The sequence below is a fragment of the Engraulis encrasicolus genome, chromosome 17 (genome assembly GCF_034702125.1).
Source record: "Engraulis encrasicolus isolate BLACKSEA-1 chromosome 17, IST_EnEncr_1.0, whole genome shotgun sequence".
Classification (NCBI taxonomy): domain Eukaryota; kingdom Metazoa; phylum Chordata; class Actinopteri; order Clupeiformes; family Engraulidae; genus Engraulis; species Engraulis encrasicolus.
Window position 1 is genome coordinate 28,932,158 of NC_085873.1, and position 22,500 is coordinate 28,954,657.

At 45.9% G+C, this 22,500-nt stretch overlaps 1 protein-coding gene across 1 annotated transcript in view; it reads right to left on the reverse strand.

The window, feature by feature from the left end:
* Positions 1–22,500, reverse strand: part of mrtfba (myocardin related transcription factor Ba) — a 111,458-nt gene that overhangs the window by 52,052 nt on the left and 36,906 nt on the right. Inside the window, exon 3 of the mRNA XM_063220576.1 lies at positions 20,663–20,972. Coding sequence (XP_063076646.1) covers positions 20,663–20,798 — 136 coding nt within the window. The 5' untranslated portion in view covers positions 20,799–20,972. The remainder of the gene's footprint in view (positions 1–20,662; positions 20,973–22,500) is intronic.

A 22,500-nucleotide genomic window follows, 5' to 3' on the forward strand; every position in this document is an offset into this window, starting at 1 on the left:
AGAGGCATACTGACACACACACCGACACACAGACACACACACACAGACACACACACACACACACATACACACACACACACACACACACACCGACAGAAACACTGACACACACACACATACCAATGCACACTAACGCGCACACACACACACACACACACACACACACACACACACACACACACACACACACACACACACACACACACACACACACACACACACACACACACACACACACACACACACACACACACACACACACACACACACACACTCATTTCCTCTCAGACAAGGCCGCATTACGCAACAGCCGTTTGAACAAGCACATATACTCTTTGTCGCCCACAAAAGCGATTGGCTCTCTCCCTCTCCCTCACTAAGTCAGTAACTCAGCGTCACCACACCATTAATATCACTGGAATAGAAAAAGGGTCCACCACCATCATGCGGCATATAAATGGCAAGACTGCGGGTACGTTTTTTTGCCAAGAAAACATTGCTTAATGGACTAGAAGCACACACCGCATGTATTGAAGGAGTGTTTGACGTCCAAACATTTATTTTTAAATACAGCTAAGTGCAGTTTGAATAGTTCCCTCGGTCACAGTAAAAGCAGAGCAGCAGAGTGGACAGCGTAATTGCTACCGAAAACAAAATAAAAGTTAAAACATGTGAATGACCTCCTCAAGAGAGCAGCAATTCGTGGAGTAGGAGAGAGAGAGAGAGAGAGAGAGAGAGAGAGAGAGAGAGAGAGAGAGAGAGAGAGAGAGAGAGGACAGCCAAACCTCTGGTCATCAACCCCTGCTGCCCTCTCCTCCCTCCACCCCCTGTCACCGCCTGGGGCTACATGACGTCAGCCAAGGGTCAGGGAACTTATAGCAGCTCGGGGAGGAGAGAGAGAGAGAGAGAGAGAGAGAGAGAGAGAGAGAGAGAGAGAGAGAGGGGGGGGGGGAGAAGAGAGGGAGAAATTAAGAGAGAGGTGATGATTTTAAATAGAGAGAGAGAGGAGTGGAGTGGAGAAGAGAGATGAAGAGAGGAGTAGAGACTAGAGGAAAGCATAGAGAGAGAGAGAGAGAGAGAGAGAGAGAGAGAGAGAGAGAGAGAGAGAGAGAGAGAGAGAGAGAGAGAGAGAGAGAGAGAGAGAGAGAGAGCGGCTTCAAGAGAGTGAGAGAAGAATGAGGTATGAAGAAAGAGGAGTTCTAAGAGCTGAGAAGGAATGCTGAGAGACACATGAGAGAAGGGAAGTGAGGAGAGAGTGGAGAGAGACTCAAGGATGGAGAGAGGGAACGAGGAAGAACAGAGGAAAGATAAAGAGGCGAAAGGAAAGAGGACAGCAAAAGGAGGGAGAGTGGAGAGAGTAGAGAGTGGGATTGAGGAGAAAGAAGAGGGGAAAGAAGAGAGGGGAGAGGGGAGAAATGACAAAGGAGAGAGGAGAGAGGAGAGAGGAGAGAGGGGAGAGGAGAAAGGAGAGAGAGGTGAGAGATGGAAGGAGGGCAAAAGAGTGGAATTGAGGAGAAAGAAGAGGGGAAAGAAGAGAAGGGAGAGAGGAGAGAGGAGAGAGAGGTGAGAGATGGGAGGAGGGCAAAAGTGTGGAATTGAGGAGGAAGAAGAGGGGAAAGAAGAGAAGGGAGAGAGGAGAGAGGAGAGAGAGGTGAGAGATGGGAGGAGGGCAAAAGTGTGGAATTGAGGAGGAAGAAGAGGGGAAAGAAGAGGAGGGGAGGACAGGAGCTGCATCTCATCCCGCTGAAGGCCAGTGAAAAGTGCTGAACAGAGAAAACTGTAAGAGACTCCCTGCGAGACGAGATCCACAACATTTTGAAAGCTATTTTTTAGGCTCCCCTCGAAGTGATGTTTGCTTGACCTTAGTTGTACATGCCAACAGACCGACAAACTTACACACACAGACCAACAAGTTGCGGCAGTTGTTGATTGCTGAAACTTGTTGATGTAGTGAAAATGTCAGTTTTAAAGTGTGAGGAGGCCCGTTTTAGGGAGTGGATTTTAAGCTGTAAACCTGACTAGGACTAGAAGGCAGAATAAAGTTAACCTGGTTCTCATGCGATGGTTGTTACCAACCATCTGGAACATTGACAATCGCTTAGCTCTGGACAGGCGCGGGTGTGTTCAAAACAGCTTGAACACGATTGGAGAATTCACGTGGCTTTCTTTGAATCATTACTACTTCAACCACTGACTTGTATATACCCCGCCCCGCGATCTCGCCCCACGATTCTGATTGGACCGACCATGAAATATCGGATGCCGTTCGGGCTCGTCTAAGATTTCCAGACCCTGGTGCAACCTCACGAAGTTTAACGAAGATGCACGAAGCACGAAGGGTCTGCGTGAGAGCCAGGCTAGAATACAGCATCTTGTGCTATCAGGCACTTTGAGGTACAGTATTAGTCCAGTCTCAAAAAGACTGGCGGACAGACTAATTTAATGGAAAGCAGATGACAATGACATATCGCACCAATAACCTCAGCTTTAGGTCCTGCGACCCCCTACATTAGATCATATCCTCTGTTCAACAACATACATGAGTAAAACTGAGTAAATCATCGATCACAGGTAGACTTCGACACGCTGAATGCTTATTTTGATGGACAATGTGTTTCGCTACCACTTCATCAGATTCCCATTTAAGTACGTACTGTATATGAGTGTGCAGTGATCTGGCCCGTTTTTCTGGACTACAGTGCAGTACTAATGACAGTTTGCAGATCTTGCCAACAATTAGTACTGATACTTTATATTTGAAACTTTTAATTATGTTTGAATTTCATTATATCTATATATTACTATACATTATATATAATTTATAGCCTAGTAAACTAGCCCCACCCGCCAGTGGCCAAAATAATTTTTGCATGCAAGTGGGTCTAGCTTCGGACAATGCCCCATGCCCTGAAACTGGCAGACCAATCACAACGCAGGAGATTTGTTTTGATTTGTTTTGAATCTTTGGATGCAAAGCGGACAGGGTTTTGAGGGAGTGACGACAAAGCGTTGGCCAATAAGCAGACACAGTTTGAAAAACAACGGGCTGTTCCCATCAACAAACTTCCGATGTCTCACTGATAGAGGCAAGACTAAATATTCACACTTAATCTCACATTTACTCTGTTTTTCCAGGATATATAATTTGAGTTTCAGCTAAGAAATCTAAACTGTTCACTTGAAGCCTGCAATTTCTGATCTGTCCTGACATTCAAAACTAACTGCTAAAATCGTTAAAACGTTACACATTTACTGCACCAAATGCATCAAAGTGAAACCTCCTATGAGATCCTTGGCTAGACATGTCCTCAAATGCCACCACCGTCTGTCATCAACACCGCTGAAACGAAAACCCACAGAGAGAGAGAGAGGGAAAGTCCAAACCCTTCTCCGTCGTCATCGTAAAATAAATGGATGAGCCAAGATTAGGCTGGCTGGCTAGGACGGCTAGCTAGGCAGACTGAGAAGGAGAGAAGCGAGGAGTGAGCAAGGGGATGACAGCGAGAATTCATGTCTTCTTGTGCCGTGATGTTTTTGGACCGGCAATCTGACTGCCAACCTCTGCCAACTTCTGCAAAGATAATTATGGCTCTTGCTGGCCGCTGACAGACTTATTAAGTCCTAAAGTCACCCTCCCCCAGCACACACACACATACACACACACAAACTCCCTTTCCAAAAAAACCAAAACTGATCTTAAACGATTAGGCTACCAAGCATCCGTGTCATACCCTCTACGTGTCCACTTCTAAATCATTTCACTGACAACTAACTGCACCACCAGTGGCAGTATTTAGAGAAAGAATGCTGTCAAAGGCTCATCTGAACTCGCTTGGCAACTCCAGCTTGCTTCGCTCCCCCTCACAAACAGATTAATCCGAGACTGGTCTGCTGACTTCTTGAAATGTTTCAGACCCAACAGAGGCTGCAAACCAAAGTACAGTGTGTGCAGTGAATCTTGTTTCTTGGATGGGCCAATATTTGTGGGATTAATTTCTAACCATACCAGAAGGCTTTTAAATACTCCACTACACATGAAGTATTCCAAGGTGGATATTTAAAATGGTTTGGCACGACTTGTCCTCTTAACATGGAATGAAATCTCAGAGACGCTAAACCACAGATCTTCCAAGTCAACATCCCTTCAAAGACAAGTCCAAGATTTCAGATCGAGGACAGATATTAAAGAGGGAGCCTTGCGTGCTGAAAAGGGTTAAAACCGTTGGGCAAGATGGTGTCTCATCTCACTCATCGCATCATCTCACTACATTAGATATGTCACACACAGATGACTAAGCTTTTTGAATAAACAGCGTCTGGTTTACTGTAGATGGTTTGCTTAGCTGGCTTTCTGCTTTATCATGTCCGTGGTGGAGTGGGGGTGGGTGGGTAATTGGGTTGTCCTCCCCACCACCACCTTCCTCTACTCCACCCCCACCTCCCCCCTAAGGCCACAAAGCACACAATGCCCTTCCCCAGGGGTGAATCTGCTTAAGCAAGCTGCCTCTTTTCAGCTAGCATAAGTACGTAGTGGCTATCACAGCTGAGTCACGCTTTAGAAGCTGCGGTCTCCCTCACTGACTCCCTCCCCAGTGATTCCCCCGCAAACTAAAGAGGGCTGGGAACAATCACTCGCCATTTCCTGTTGTGTCTGCTGCTGCTATGGACTGTGGACGTTTCCTTGCCTTGTTAATCACTGAGCGTGAACAAATGGACAGTTTCTTTTTCATGCGAGTGGACCAGAGGGTCCAAGCCGATGCACAACGAGAGAGAGAGAGAGAGAGAGAGAGAGAGAGAGAGAGAGAGAGAGAGAGGAGGAGGAGGAGGAGGATTGGTTGAGGAGGATTTACTGGTATCAAAGCAGGACACCACTTGGATATGTGCACGGATGCACAGACAGACACCCACGCTGACGATGACACACACACACACACACACACACACACACACACACACACACACACACACACACGCACACGCACACGCACACGCACACGCACACGCACACAAACTCAAACACACATTTCCAAGAATAGTTATCAGCATGCAGATTCCCAATCACTGCTCACACAGTGTTACCGTAACCGAACCAAGGCAAACAAGTTTTGACACACAGCACAATATGAGCACTTATGTGTATCCTGCCCTACCATTAAGACCAAATCAATACCCAACAGGAACAACTTCAAGAATTTAAAAACAACAGCAGCTCGACTGCATCAAGAGTGCTCAAGCAGTCGATACCAAAGGCAGAACAGCCGAGGAAGACGGTACGTTGATTATGAAATAATAACATGATGTGCACAGGCCAAGGACGTTTTATGGGGGGGCTCAAACGTCAGGTGGTACAACCACAACTAGCTAATGACCATACATTAATTAGTAATTGGTAATGATTATGGTTTGATAATGTATACGTTTCTTAGGTAATCCGCTAAAACAAACAAACAAAAAATGAATCCATACAATAGTGCCATTAGCTGTGGTTGCACCACGCTGACGTGTGCTACTACTAAAGCGCCATTGATCCACACGTCAATACAAAAGCAAAGCAGTCGAAGGCGGCAGGTTGATATGAAATAACATGACCCGTTACAAAAGCAAAGCAGACAAAGACGGGTAGCAACGTAGATAGACATGGGAAGAACCTGATGGGCATGTTGATCTGCATATGGGACGTCTCTCCACTCCAAGGCAGGCCATGCTGGTCCCTTGGCTAGGACCCCCTGCCTCTGCCTCTGCCTCGGGCTCTGGGTCTTGGTCTAGGTCTGGAGGCTGCTGCGACTACCTCCTCCTGGTGCTGATGGGAATGATGTTGTTTTGCGTCCCGACTGCTCCACCTCCCAACACCTCCAAAACAGAGAGGTGCTGTGGGTCGGGATGCAGCAACTAATATTTGTTGTTCCTACTGCTGGTGACGTTGTTGGTGCTGTTGCTTTGTTTTGTATCCACACTTTGCCTCCTCCACCTCCAGCACCTCCACACGAGACCGGTCTGGATACTACTACTGTACAACCCCTTGTATTGCTGCTGCTGCTGCTGATAGTGCTGCTGTTGATCCAGAATTGATTCCAGACTTAAACCTCCACCACATCCAGACAGATCTGGCGGCTCTGGGTCTAGGTCTGGATGCTGCTGCCGCTGCTGCTCCTGGGGTTGTTGCTGCTAAGTTAATGTTGTTCTTTGCTTCCAGACTTAATGTCCATCACCAGCACTTCTGAAACCTCCACACATCCACACAGAGAGGAGTTCTGGGTCTGGATGCCGCTGCTACTATAACTGTTAATGTTGTTGCTGTTGGTAAAGGTGGCTGTTGCTCTGCTTTCCAGGCTTTACCTCTGCCCCAAACACTTCCACACAGAAAGAGGAGAGCTCTGGCTCTAGGCTTGGGTTTGGGTCTGTATGCTGGTGCTGTCCAATTCCTGCGGTTTCTCTCAAGTGTCCAGATTGCAGCTTTATCTCCAACACATTCACGCGGAGAGGAGTTCTGACTCTGGATGCTGGTACAATTCCTGTTGCCTCAGTCAAGACGCCACAGGCTTTAAACCTTACATCCACACGTGCGAAGAGAAGAGGAAGAATACGGACCTGGTCTGAGCTCATTCCTCGGTGTGCTTTTTCTAAATCACTGCCTTCTCTCTTCCATTTCTTTCTCTGGCTTCTCTTCCTGCATCTCTTTATACTTTTTCTCTCTGTTTCTCTCCACCTCTCTCTCTCCCTCTCTCTCTCTCTCTCTCTCTCTCTGGGAGAGGTTGGTAACAAAGTTGTGAGAGTACTTTCCCCCTGGTAGGAGGAGTAGGCAGGAGGCAGGGAGTACTCACTCTCTCAGGCTCGCACACACACACTCTCACACACGGAAACACACACACACACGCGGACCCAGTGCAGAATTCTATTAACCCTTGCCTACCCAAGCACACTTCGCTACTCCACCAAGATGCTACAGGGGCAAAATAAATGGTTCGGCTTGCTGCGCGAGTTCTAAGAAATGAACAAAAAAGTTACCTCATGTTTTCGTCCTGGGAGTCATTCATTCTCATATATGGGGATTCAATTTTTAAATGAAAAGATTTTATCTGGAATCCCTTCTTTTATATTCCGTCAGAGTCATTTCAAAATGAAATCTGACAAAAGCAAGGAGAAGTCATCTACAACATTGCATTGTAGCAAACCCCATTTCTCTCAAAACAGAAGAACTGGCAATGTTTTCCAGCCAAACAAGCATCTGAGATTTGAAGCACATCCGTGAGATGTAAAGAAAAGATTGCGTCACTGGGCTAAGCTGATACAGCCAGACATAAAGAATAAACAAAACAAAAAAAGCGACAGTATTTCTGGCAGGAAATGAACAGCACAAGATGTTGCAAACTTCCTAAGAAACTCCCTCCTCCGACAGTTTCACTCCACTGTACACAACTCAACAGCTCCAAACAAGCAAAGTAGTGGTGACGGTGTTTCCCAAGAAACCGTCTCCCACTTCACTCCAGTCCCCTGCAGTCATGACAACAGCTCAAAATGACAACCAAAGCAAGTTGAACATGACAACCAAAGCAAGTTGAACAAGACATGGCAACCTGGCCCCTTGCCACATGCTAGATGCAAGTGATGTAATTAGTTTGGCGCCACCTGCAGGCAACCCAAAACAATGCAGGCAGACACACAAACAGACGACAATCACACAGACAGGATAATTTCAATACCTTGCCCAACCCCCTCCGGTAAAACAAGGCGAAAAGGGGAAAAGAAACAATAACTTTTCATAATCAAGGCACTTCCAAAATGACACGTTCAGAGAATGGAGAGAGAGAGAGAGAGAGAGAGAGAGAGAGAGAGAGAGAGAGAGAGAGAGAGAGAGAGAGAGAGAGAGAGAGTGTGTGTGTGTGTGTGTCAATGGGCCTGTATTATCTGAGTAAGTGTCCATGTGTATGTGCGTGTTTACACACACACATATGTGAGCAAGCATGAGTAGGTGAGAGTATAGAGTAATGACGGAGGAAAGCCAGAGAAGGATGGAGTAGAGGGGGGAAAGGGAGATAAGACAGGATTTATAGCAACAACTGACGCAATCTACGCCAAAAATAAAACTGAAGCGTTTTTTTCTTTATTTTTGTCTTGAAGTTCATGGCCAACTTAGTGTACATTTGTGGACATGGTCCAATAAATGAGTGTACCAAAAAGAGTGATAAAAGAGATATAAGCCAGACAGTGTCAGCAAACAATGATGGTGTGTGTCTGGAAAAAAAGGAAGTGTGTGTGTGTGTGTGTGTGTGTGTGTGTGTGTGTGTGTGTGTGTGTGTGTGTGTGTGTGTGTGTGTGTGTGTGTGTGTGTGTGTGTGTGTGTGTGTGTGTGTGTGTGTGTGTGTGTGTGTCCATCTGTCCATATGTGTGTGTGTGTGTGTTTGCTGCCGGTATGGTGGTCAAATCTGCAGGAGGTAGCTCTGCCTGACCCACAGGGTGTGACTCAGTGACCCTGTACTGTGTACTGTGTACTCGCGTGTGTTGTGTGTGTGTGTGTGTGTGTGTGTGTGTGTGTGTGTGTGTGTGTGTGTGTGTGTGTGTGTGTGTGTGTGTGTGTGTGTGTGTGTGTGTGTGTGTGTGCGAGCGTGTGTGTGTGTGTGTGTGTGTGTGTGTGTGTGTGTGTGTGTGTGTGTGTGCGTGTGTGTGTGTTCGCTGCAAGTTAGTCGGTCTGTGTGACTCATTGACCCTGTGCGGAGGTCAGGGGGAATGAATACCGCCACACAGCAGGACTTCTCCTCCCCTTCCCCTCCCCTCCCCTCCCCCACCCTGCCCTACGTCATCCACAACACCTCACGCTGCTCTTGCAACACCTTTTCTGAAGTTCACACCTCCCCCAACAACCAAACATTCACGTATTCACACATTACTGCTATTATGCAGTTGACTATTGACGGACGTGAGCAAGTGTTTTACCATTGAGAATTGACAGGCGCGCACACAGATATTCTGCCATTGACAACTGACAGACGCAGACGCAGATATTTTGCCATTCACTATTGACAGACGTGGACACAGATATTCTGTCATTGACAAGTGACAGCCGTAGACACAAATATTTTGCCATTGACAATTGACAGATGTGCGGACACAGATATTCTGCCATTGACAATTTACTGATGTGGACAAATATGTAATACAGTGCACCATTGACTATTGACAGGTGAGAGCATTGGAATGTGTCTGGCAAAGCCAATGTCTCATTTAGGCTACCTAAGGAGTATAAAGGCTATTGTCGTTTTAGCTCGGGGCAATGGGCTGCTTTAGACAGACAGAGCAAACCTGTGTGGAACGACCAGAAAAAAACGGCCAGAAAAAGGCAACACTTAGGTAGTTTTCAGTGACAGTTATTGTTTCCAATAAAGGGCCTCAAAGAAATGAATCAGTATCTGAAGTCGAGTCAAGTTACTTTATTGGTAAACTTATTGCAGTTCAAGACAGAGAGATGTGTATCCCTACATGTAAGCTACAGACCCATAACATCTAAAGCTACATGAGTTATGAGGATCACTTTCATCGTTTTAGAGGTGGAGGAGCAACTGAAATAATTTTGGAAACATAATTTTAAAGTAAAAAAAACTACGTAGTGTCATTTTAAACAGCAGAGTAGAAAATGGCGGGCCATCACCTCACAGGTCAAATAGGGTCGACTTACACGTACAATCAGGGGGGATAAATGATGGGTCAGTTGTACCGGGCCCAGGGAGATGGAGGACCTAGCGTGGGCTCCTCATTACCTTTTGGGAGGCCTTTTAAAACGACTTTGTCCCAGCTGGGCCCGGACAAATCTGCCAGTGGCTCTGGATATACATATACATACATCAGGGTGTCTTCTGGTAATGGTGGGCGAACCTGAGCGGGGAGCTCTTTACGGCAAGTTCTGACATCTGGAGACCACCCAGGTGAGGAATGCGAAGCGTGTAAATGTTTGTGTCAGGAAGTTCTTTTCCTGTTATTTCTAGAAACGTAATTTCGGTGTCATGATTCCTCCATTTTTGAAAAACATGGCTCCAAACAGACGCCATCACACTCGCAGCTTCTTTAACTAGACAGTGACAACACGCCAGAGACGCCCTTCAACACCCTGTGCGGTCTTGAGTTATCAGGTGGCATACAGTCAAATAGGATGGTCAGTGCCCCAATTGGCCTGTTTGGGTTGTCTATCTACAGGTAAAATAAGAAGAAAAAAGCACGTTTTTTTTCTGTAGCTAATATATGGGCCATATAATATGGTCATTGAAATCAACAGAATTAAATTCAAATTAAGCGGGATTTAGTGCCTCCAGGCGATATATTGGAAATCATCAGTCGCATCTGGCAACCCTGTAGTGTATACAGAATGGCTAGGTAAATAATGCCCACTGAGAAAGTTAATAAGGTGAGGGAGTAAGGAATTTACAGCATAGGATGTATGTCATAGGATTAAACACTAAATGTCAACGTCAACACTTTTAAGGTTCAAACGTTTGCCACTAGTATGCCTAGCTATCTGTGTAAGTCACTTGTAAGATGTGTTAAGCAAAATCAATCATTTGTTAGGTGTGCGTTCAAAAAATGTTGTTCACTGCCAAAAAGGCCTTTCTTATTGCGGTAATCACAATACAAACCTAGTAAGCCCGTAACACATGTCTTATAAGTCATTTATACAGTAATTACTAAGCTTAATTAGTCATGTACTAGTGGCTAACATCTCAACTTCAAACAATGTCGACTTGGTCATTAAACTTTTGCCATTTTACTAGAAACTTTGCAAAACAAACAGACATTCCCCTGAACCCCTCACTCCTCATGTTTCCATTCTCATACCCATGTATCCAGTGACTCAAAGCTATTGTGATGCTTGGCTGGAGTCGGGCCCCCTCATAAAAGCCCCCGTCTGCTGTGAACCGTGGTGGGGGAGGCAGGAGGTAGGGAGGGGGTCAGCGGTGGTGGTGGTGGGGGTCCCGAATATAGAGTCTCCCATTGAGGGGGCCCTGGGCCACGCTGTAGTGTGGACTGACATCACCGTGCATCTGGCCGGTATAGCGATCTAAAAATAGTCTCGCCGAGCTCCACAAATAGCGTGAGAAGCAGCGCGCACACACCCACCCCACTCACTGTTGTTTCAAACCTCCGCAGTTTCTTGGCGAACGAGCGGCAGTGTTGACTACGGGGGTTTTGATGTACAGCCAGCCAGCGCATCGTCCAAGCTTGTTCCAGACTCTCTGCTGTCTATCTCTGTTGAGCAGTGGCGGCTGGTAGTCTGTCAAACAGGGGAGGCTGTTCAATTACAATATGTCCAGAACGCAAAAAAAAAAGGGGGGGGGGACAATTTTGACACACATCTTATATTGGTCCTGAGCCACATATGGCCTCACACACTAAAGGACTCTTGTTGAAACAAATTTGTTAATCATTAATCATTATCCCCCTTGTAGCCTATTCATAGGGAAATGTTTTTTTTTATTATTATTATTATTATTATTATTATTATTATTATTATTATTATTATTAGGCCTACCTCCGCCACATAATTGATGTGATTGATTTTGCCTATGTCTTTGTTCATTACTGGGTGCACGGCTTAAGAGGTCGCAAAATCTTTAATTATTTACCAGACATTGCCAACACAGTAGGAAACAAGGACTCGCCTATCACGGGACAGTTAACCAGTTGATCAGACACCACGAAAGCTCAAAAGAAACGGTTGTTCTTCCCTACCTTTTTCACCAAGTCAATATTAGGCAGTGCTCTGCTCTGCTCCTTGATATTCATTTTCTCCTCATAAGGACGACTGGAATTCGCAAGAATTTAATCCACAATGCTTGGCATTTTGCATAGCTCTCTTAGCTTTCTTGCAAGCTAGCCCTAACAAAAAGTAGGCAAGTTAACCTCAACTTTTGAATTGGGAGATTGAAAAGGATAAGGACTAATAATGCCACTATTAAGACTTTATTCGCAACACTAGGTTTACAAGAATATGTACACAAAACTGGAGTACACCGCAATGAATAGCTTCCCCACTGGTTACACGACGAAACTTCTCAGTCAAATTAATAACATATCCGCATTTCGAAATGAAATCAACTACTGTAGCCTACTGACACGGGGTTCACCCAATCACAAGCCGGAGCTTCAGTCTCCGGTACCTCCCCCCTCCTCTCTCTTCTCCATTCACTCCCAGTGAGGCTCAGTCTCAAAATCAAAAAAATTTCACGGCAATAGCCAATGACCGTTTAGCATTTTGCCATTGGAAAAGCGTACAATTCCACATGCCATTGAAGTCCATTGAGACTCGACTCGCTTGCGTTGTCATGAGCGAAAAAAAACTCGTGCGAGTCTCGGGATCCTATTACAGATTGGTTTCATCTCTAAGTTGAGCACATGCATTTTCTATGAAGCTGGGTCTGAAATAGCAATGTTATTAAGTCGTGTAAAGCATTAGTTTACATACTATTCTCCGTGATTTTGGACAGGAGGCTGCGCCTCCCTTGTACTCAAAGAGGAATCGCCTCTGCTGTTGAGGCTTGCACTTTTGCACACAGATACTGCACCTATTCTCTTAGCAGCTGGACCTGAGAAAGCACATTACTACACAGCACAGGCAGGACCGCTCAAGAAATACGTTCTGTGTGGTGCCCTGAAAAGTTATTGTGCACACCTCCACCTCCCCAATAATAATTTAGCTATGGTTTTAAATTTACTGGACCTGCCCTGGCGACTGGGTCTCAGATAGCCATCATGCTTATCTGCCCCTTATGGTGATGGGTCCGGTTTTCAGGGTGACTCTGTGACATCACCACTGTTGTCATGGTAGTTAGGAGGATCAAAGTGGTCCCACCCTTCCGCTAAGCATTGCACACAGCTATCACAGCCTCCTGCGTCAAAACAACAACAGATGGCCAGAATGATAACACTTCCTGTACAGTGAAGTATATTACGGCAAGTTGGACAATAAACTCGTGTTTTTAGCATAATTTTCCAGACCGTCGTTGTTTTTAAAAGAATATCTTTAGTCTCAATGACCCCACAATAGAACAAAGAGCAACATTACACAAGTAGACAGTACTCTGAGGCCGAAGCTTTGCAGACACACTTTGGGAATAAAGCAATAAGCTGACCAAAAGGAAAATATTGTGGTACAATGACAGCCATTTTGAGGCCTTCACAAAACTGTCCCCCTAAAAGTGCAGAGTTCCTTGAAACAAAGCATGAATCAGCTGATGGAGGCATAGTTTTTAGCGCACAGCAAACCACCAAATCAAAACACAATGTACGCAAAGATAAGAACTCAGAAATTAATTTGCGACGCATGTGTAATGTCTGAGGGGCTGATGTTTCTCGAATGATGCTTAAAACTGATTATTTAATGGGTTATATATGATATTAGGAGGAAAAGCCATGCTTTCTGTTTTCTGTTCTTCCATTCCATTCCGTTCCCTTTCTTCCTGTCGATAACGGGAGCGTTTTGAGTCATTCAGTGAGTTGTCGTCTCTCTTTGGGACCTTGGCCTGTTGATTTTTCACAGATCCGTGGGATTTTGCATGTCTGCATGCCGGGCATAGTGGGTCATTGCCAAGTAACTCATGGCCATGGCCCGTCTGTCTGTCTGTCTGAGTATGTCTGTCCCACAACCCCTCAGCTCTACCAGAGAGAGTAGAGAGAGAGAGGTTCCATTGGCCCATTGTTTCCGGATTCTATTATTGGGGGGGAAATCCCCCTTTAGGCAGACGTAGGCAGACCTGAGGACTGTTCTATTCAATGCTAGGAGCATTATGACACGCCCCTTTAGGCAGACCGGAACCTGGTCATGTTAGGTGCCCATAGAAACCTATTATGTTGGCATATCTCTATACTTAAAGAATCTCTGGCTCTACTACCACCGCTAGCCCTCAAAATACCCAGCAACGGCAATAGCATCTCCTGCAGCACGCTCAGTCTATCTGTCCCATAATGCCCTACAAAGGCAAAGTGCATTAACTACATTTGTCAAAATTGAATTTTGACTGTAAATGGTCTTCAGAACACCTCCTTTATCTTGAGACAAATCCTTATGGTCCAAATGTGTCCTGTTTTAGAGATATTTCTACGTCAAATTTACAATACAATATCCAACCTAAAGCCCGTACTTTGAAGGCCCTTTTCTCAGTTTTAATGTTTGTGCAGTTACTGCACTTTGCCTTTGTCGCCTCAGTTACTGCTGTTTCCCAGAGCACAGCTTCAGAATTTCTGTCCCACATCACCTCACCCCACTGCAGTCCCCCAAAAACTCCCAATCCCAATCCAACATCCCCTTCCCTCTCGTAAAGTTACGGATCAGCCTCTTTCAGTCCCACACGTCCTTTACACCACCAAACCCCCTCCCAAACATCCACCACTCTCCCCCTCCCACTCCGCTCCCAAAACACTACTTCAGTCTATTTGTCCCATAGGCCCTCGCCCCTCAAAACACCACAACGCACCCTCTAAAACAGTGGTTCTCAACCTTTTTCGAACAAACGCCCCCCTTGGCCTCATCACAAGCCTCCCAATGCCCCCCTAGGCCTCATCATAAGCCTGATAAAGCCCTCCTTTGTATTAAAAAATTAAATTGACTAATGACCCCAATGGCAACTAACCACCGTCCCCTCTCAGTTGTATCCTTCTCAACGCCCCCCTAGAGCTCCCCAACGCCCCCTGGGGGGCTGTACCGCCCTCATTGAGAAACACTACTCCAAAACATCTGCCCATCTCCTGTTCTGGAAATAACCCCACCCCCCACAAACAACGTTTCACATCCCCACCCACCGTGACTCCCAGTGCATGTAGTAACCCAGCATGACTTAGCCTCTCTGTCTCACACCCCCTCAATGCCCCCAAGCACCCCTAAAAATACCTCCCAAATCACTCACCCTCACCCACTTGACACATCACGGCACATCAACTCCTCTTCAAAACACACACCGTCCTCAAAAAATATCTACCAAAAACCCTACAAATCTGCCACTACCACTACCATCTTCTTCACACCAGACACAGAACATGCAGTCTGCCTGTCCCACACCCCTTCACCATTCGCATCTCCTATCCCACATGTGGCATATCTCCCAAAGCCCCCGAAACATCACATCTGTCACCCTCCCCACCTCCTCCCAGTCCCAGAACCCCCATCACCCCTAAAAATACATCTTAACTCCAATCCAAAACATCCACACACCTCTACCCACCATTTTCTCCCACCCCTCTCCACCATTCAGTCTGTCTGTCTCAAACCCCCAATATCTCCTCGCTTTCCCCACCCAACTCCACTCCACTCTCCAGTCAGGGTTGCCAAATGAGACTGATGATTTCCAGCTCAAACCCGTCCAATTTGAACTAAATTCTATTGATTTCTATGGCCATAAATCTGCAAAAACCCGCCAAAATGCCTTTTAAGCCTTTTTTTTTAACCTGCAAACAACCATTCTAAGCAGCCCAATTGAGCGGAAATCGGCCCAATCTGGCAACACTGTCTCCAGTCCCAGAGCATGGCGTGATCCCACACCCCCATCAACATATCTCCCAAACTCCCCAAAACATCTCAGTCTCCTTCGCCCTCTACTCCCCATCCCACCCCACTCCACTCTCCAGTCCCAGAGCATGAAGCAATCCCACAACCCACCAACATATCCCAAACCCTCCCAACCCCCCCAAAAATCTCCCTCGCCCTCGCCTTCATCCTCTCCTCTCCTCTCCTCCCCACCCCACCCCAGTCCCGGAGAGTATGGGGAGCCCAGCCAAGGCTCTCCAAGGCCCCCTTGACCCTTCACATGCCACTCAAAGCTCCAGACGACGGGCCCTGGGGAGAAGAGAGAGCAGAGGCCCAGGCCAGGCAGCTAGCACTGGCAGCATGGTGGGAACTCACGTGTTGCTCCTCCCTGGGACTCGACTCGGCAGTGTCGGACGGACGGATGGACGGACTTGCCGAGAAACAGTGGGAGGGGAGATGGGAGATGGGAGGGAGGGAGAAGAGAGGCTGGGGGCTGGGGTGTGTTGCATTGATGGACTAGGGTGGGGGTGGGGGGATTGGGGGTTTGATACACCGAGGGAGAAACAGGGGGAGAAAAGGATGGGATTGGGGTGGGTTGCAGTCAGGGACTGGGGAGGAGAGTGGAGGGAATGAGATGGGAAGGGGTAGGGGAGAGTGGACATGGGTGAGGTGGTGTTGGGGACGTGCGGATGGGGGTGGGGTTGCAAAAGGAAGGAGGAGGGAAGAAAATTGGAGTGGGAAAAACGGTCCAAACAGGAACGGATAACAATCTCGAGGCACTGGGATCTGTGAGATCTCCAAAAGTCACTGACATTCAGTGCTCTCTCTCTCTCTCTCTCTCTCTCTCTCTCTCTCTCTCTCTCTCTCTCTCTCTCTCTCTCTCTCTCTCTCTCTCTCTCTCTCTCTCTCTCTCTCTCTGTACGTGCTGGTTTTTGCCCCGCTGGCCATTGTCCACATTGGTGATTGGAAACATTATATGTGTGGCAAACCAGCTGCCCACCACTGCCCCCCCCCACCCCCCTCTCTCACACATCACACACACATACACACACTAGTCAATGCCAATACTTCAACAACAACACCAACACATCTGGCTAATAACAGTTTAGGCTTCGACAGGAAAACCAGGCCCTGAAGGGGTTAACCGTTTAAAAAATACCACTGGGGTTGCTGATTAACAGCTGGCAACTGCGGCAACTGCCATTCCCGAATCAGTCTTAAAAAGCCCAAATATTTCAGGCCCCGGCCGTCTGTGGGTACAGTCATCGGTCATCATGAGGAGAAGGAAGTCTGTGCAGCCAAAACAACACCATCGCCATCACCAGTGACTGACTAATGGCTAGCACGCACGATAGCTCTGCTTACACTACCTGACAACTCTAGTTTACCTGAGGCTAATCGGCCTGTTGCTAACACAACAGGACAAATATCAGGGACACGCCAACAAATCAAGGCTTTTGACCATACATACACATAGGCTGTAAGTGACAAATGAACGAACAAAGCACCTGACTAATGGTTAGCATGCACGCTAGCTCTGCTCACACTACCTGGTCTGACACTCCTCCGTAACCCGAGGCTAATCGGCATGTTGCTAAGAAAACAGAAGAAATATGAGGCACAGGCCAACAAAGCGACCCAAAAGGAGGGCTGAAAAACTAAGTTGTTAAAGCGACATTCATGCTAGCTTGGAAGTAGGGATACAGATTATCTATTAACTCATTAGTCGTTAGTTGATTGACCATATCGATCAAGCCTTCTTTCCCAAATCTCAATGCCCCCCACCCCTGAAAAATATTAAATCTAAAAATTATGATTAAAAATGAGATTAAAAAATGCTAAATTTAAATTAATTTCTATTTATATTATTCAATCCAAAGATGATTGAAATGTTCCAACTCTTCACACGCACTTCGTCATGCCCATTTCTCGCCCTCGGTGTCTCGCCAGTCAAGTTGACAATTAATTGAAAGTATTATTTTTATTATTTTATCATAGATTACCGCTTCAATTGACTAAAGTCGATTAATTGATCAATTGTTGACATCCCTACTTGGAAGTAGGAGCAATATCACCGGAAACGGAACTCAAAGGGGGGCAGGAAAAGAGCACATTTCTTGGTTCCACCGTTGAAACTGCAGCATACAATGGAGATGGCCCATCTCCATTCGAGAGGTCTAGCTGAACGCTTCATGTAAGAGGAGGGGAAGAGGAGAAGGTGTTTTTCAACTTTCCACTGAAACCCAAATCCTTTACGAGATGTCATCTCCAGATAGAAGCGTTGATTCTCCAGGACAATGGGTGTAACCCAACACTTCTAGGTGTCCCAACAGTCTCATTCATCCTCTTAACAAGCAAGTACAACACAGAGACACATAGACTCACAGAGTATCAGACACACGCAAGCTGGCACACACACAGACACACACGTAAGCACGCACGCAGGCACACACACACACACACACACACACACACACACACACACACACACACACACACACACACACACACACACACACACATAATCTACTACATCCAACATGGCCACGCCAGGAAACAAGGAGGACATGAGACAACAGAAGAACTGCACCGTCAACGAAAAAATGTCCGTAAAAAAAGAGAAGGGAGTGTGTTAGCAGCAGGGTGTGTATAGTGCAGAGCAAGGTGACACGGCTTTTGTCTCTGCCGCTGGACCTAAGCCACAGTAAACCAGCTCAGGTAGGACCTGCTGACAGAAAAATGGTATCCTAAAAAAATGGCGAAAAAAAGAGAGAGATCTGAAGAAAATGTAGAGAGGCATTTGGTGACACAGAACCTTTTTTGATGCTGCGAATGAGCAGATCAAAGCCGAAACAGGAAAAAATGGGAACACGTAGGCCCTCAGGGATTGAGGGCATTGCCTGTGGGTAACGATTGACCTGCTTCTGAGAGATTTTTTTCTCATAACACTCATCTCATTCAGTATCAATCTGTGCAATTTCTGAATGAAACCATAACCCAGACACAACATTTATTTTCACAACGGTTTAACGCGGTCCAACTGCTGGCATTGTTACATTCAATTTGTCTGAGCTATGGAAAACAAAGGAAAACAATTCCAATCATTGTTCCCACGCAGCCTATATATACATTCATCAAATATATAAAAAAAAAATTCTACTTTGGCTTTGCGCTTTTACAAGCTCTTAGTCTTTTCTATTCTAGTTTTATCAGCTTATTCAAAGTGCATTTGAGATGTGTTCCCATCAGGTCTATGTGCCCCCACTACCCATTTTCCAATGAGTCCAATTTTTCAGCACTTTGTAAAAGAGACTTGTAAACTTCTGTTTATTTATTTAATTTTTTTAAAGAAAAAAAAGTCATGTCCTGTTCCTCAATCTCCTACGCTCATAAATCGTTCATAGCAAGCAAAAAAATGACATAAAGCTCTAAAAACCTGATCCATTTGATCACAAACCTTTCCCTCTGTACAGTACATACAGTACACCATGGTCTCTACTCCTGAGTCCTGTGGCCTACCAACAAATCCTCCTGTCTCTGCTGGTAACTGTGTAAGTATGAGCTGGATCCTTAAAGAGGGAGCATGTCGCTAAGCTAGTGAAAGCTTTCACTAGCTTAGCGACATATTCCCTCTTTTAACTTGTCTTAAAGCAAGACAACGCTTAACATGAAAAATAAGACACTTCACCACCTTTATAAACCCCTGTTACTGTATCATTGATATGGGGTGATGGATTCAAATCTATAAAGCTCATGGAATATGAATCGCACTGAATCACAGCCATGTTCATCGCATAACTTAGTTTGGCGAATAATACTTTGTCTGACCCCGAAATCTGACCGTTTACATTGACATTTACATTATAAGCCTACATTTAGCAGACACGTTTATCTAAAGACACGTTTATCTTAGAAACAAGACAAAAGAACAATCGTAGGCTATAAACCAATGGCTTGACAGTCCAGACCGGACTATGAGGAGACTGTGAGGAAGACAGGATGATCCCTGATGACCCCTGGTGGCACTGCTCACCCCAATACTGACCCTGATGGAGGCCAAGCGGAATGACCCCTGATGACATTGCGGACAGGAGGAGACTATGAGGAAGGCAAGATGACCCCTGCTGCTGACCACTGTTGACCCCTGCTCACCCCAATACTGACCCTGATGGAGGAAACAGAAGATCAGCATCTAAGTGCTACACAGTCCAGTGGTCTAGACAATCCAGGCCGCAGAAAGGGGAGGAGGTGCATGTGGCAGTCATGGGTAAGCGGTTAGGGCGTCAGACTTGTATCCCAAAGGTTGCTGGTTTGACTCCTGACCTGCCAGGTTGGTGGGGGGAGTAATTAATCAGTGCTCTCCCCCATCCTCCTCCCTGACTGAGGTACCCTGAGCATGGTACCGTCCTGCCGCTCTGCTCCCTTGGGGCACCATTGGGGGCTGCCCCCTTGCACGGGTGAGGCATAAATGCAATTTTGTTGTGTGCAGTGAACACTTGTGTGCTGTGGAGTGCTGTGTCACAATGAAAATGGGAGTTGGGAGTGGGCTTTCGGCTCAGTCCTTTTAGTGGAAGTGAATGAATCAAATTTTCAACCTTACTGAACTTGACTGTATACAGTCATTAAAGGTCCACATGCAGCCAGGGCTAAGGGTCTTTTCACCATCACACTACATACCGTAATTACACAATTTCACTACACTTCTACTTGTACAAAACATGAAACACTACTGTAGGTGCTTGAAAGTTCAACCCAGAGAATACAAGAGGGAGACAAGACGGAGCACAGGGCAGGAGAGTACGGGACAGGACAGGATGGAGCCTGGTTGACCCATGCTAACAGCATTGCTCACCACTACTTTGTCTAACCCTGAACAAAGCAGAACATGACAAGTAACCGCCGAACAGCCCAGTCTACTTAACTTCAGACTGTCCAGACAGTGGAGACATTTAAGGGGGTGAAGGACGGCAGCGGATGGATGGATAGAAAACGTTTGGTGCTCACCGCTCAGACATTAAAGACAATTAAAGCTGCTGACCGAAGGATCCTTTTAGCGCTGCTATGGATTGATGCAAAATGCGGCCCTTACTGTTCCGACAGTGGACATTAAGGTGTGAGAGTGGGTGGTAGGTAAATAAAAGGTGCTTTTTCAGCGCTTACCATTCTTGCGCTCATTGAGTGGAGGCAGGCTGTGGCTGGGCTGCAGGGTCAACTCCTCAAGCTCGTGGGCCACCGCCTCGCTCTGGGGGCTGGGGGCCAGCAGGCCCAGCTGCCCAGACTCCCCCCTGGCCTCCATCTCCACACCGAGGGGGGGTGGAGGTTGGGGATGAGGAGGCTCCGTCCGTCTGCCTTCCCTGGCAACCAGCAGGTAGGACGGGAAGAAGAGAAGGGAAAGGCAGGGCAGGGTAGGGCAAGGTGGGATGGATGGGGATGTTTCCAGGCGTGATCCCCCCTCTCAATCTGGGTCCCCCTAGGAGAAGAGAGATGGAGGATATGGGGTAAGTACAACAGCAACAATACACATACTACTTCTTTTATTACTACTACTACTAATACTACTACTACTACTACTACTACTACTACTACTACTACTACTACGTCACATTATCATTGTGCAGTTGCTTGGACAACAACAAAAATTGCAAGGCTAGAAACGAGTAAGCAAAACAGTCCTAAGCGAGGGAGTATAAACAAAGAAAATAGGGCCATACAGGATCTTCAATGATGGCATTCCAATAATTCTGGAAATATGATCATTTCCCACCTCCCCCCTCTAGTTAAATTATCCAGCTCTACCTTTTTCCAGTTCTTCCAGTCTAGCAACATTCCAAGATACCATATTACCATATTATCATACCATATTATCATTGAACCGAATGGGCTAAGCAAGGCACTAGCTGGCCCCATCCCTTTCAATTAGATGATTGCTTGAAGGAACTCGTTGCATTGCCAGTCTCAGAAAATGGCAGGAAGAACAAGAGAAAGGTTAAATTAACTCAATAATTTAACTCAAGGGCGGGAAATTAACTTATTCCCAGAAATGGTGGAGTATCGTTTTAAAGACTTTGAGCATTTTGGGAACAGCTTACTTGATTCAGGCGTCATACATATGACATAAGTGTCGTAATAGTGTCGTACTGCAGTCATGCATGTGTCATAAAGATTATTTCAATGCCAGAATTTTATGACTTCTTAATTGCGTGACATTCAGTTATGATAGAAACAGCCCTTATAATGTCAACATTTTTCATGACCATAAAACATTCATGACACTGACATCATGTTTATGACTCGTCCTTGACTGTATCATCATGGCACTGTTTTGACACTATTACGACACTGTTATGTCATATGTATGACGCCATCATCAAATAAAGTGTAACCAACATTTTACTCGACTTTACACTGCATGAGGTATCTCAAAAGAACCTGATCCAGACAATACAAAATGAGCACAATACTGATTGTGTGGTAGTTGTGTGGTTTTTAATAAAACATTATTTTATATATAAATGAGAGTTTGAGTCAGGGGGATCAACTTTGTCATCCTTTGGGGCAACCAGTGAAACGAGAGAGCCCCTGTCATTTTTTTTAAAATCACACACAGTATATATATATATATATATATATATTGAGATTTTGATTTTAATGTTTTGTACAGTAGAGGTGAGAGAAGACCTGATTAAAACACAAGAAGTTCTGGTGATGGTTTGGGGATGACTGTTAAATCCAATGATTTTGAAAGATTGAGATTTCTTTGTACTTCGTGCCAAGGCTGCATAATATGGTGGAATTTGCTACGATATAATGTTTATGTCCCAGAAACAGTGCACCACTGACTTCCGTTCCCAAGCATTTATACTTAAGTAGCCTATAAGTAGTGTACTCTATGTAAGAGTATATGAGTGTGGAGAGGTCTTGACCATGCCCCTGCTGTGAGAGGGAAGTCAATCTTCTTGGTACTGGCATTACAGAGTTTTCATTGCCAAGTTGCACTG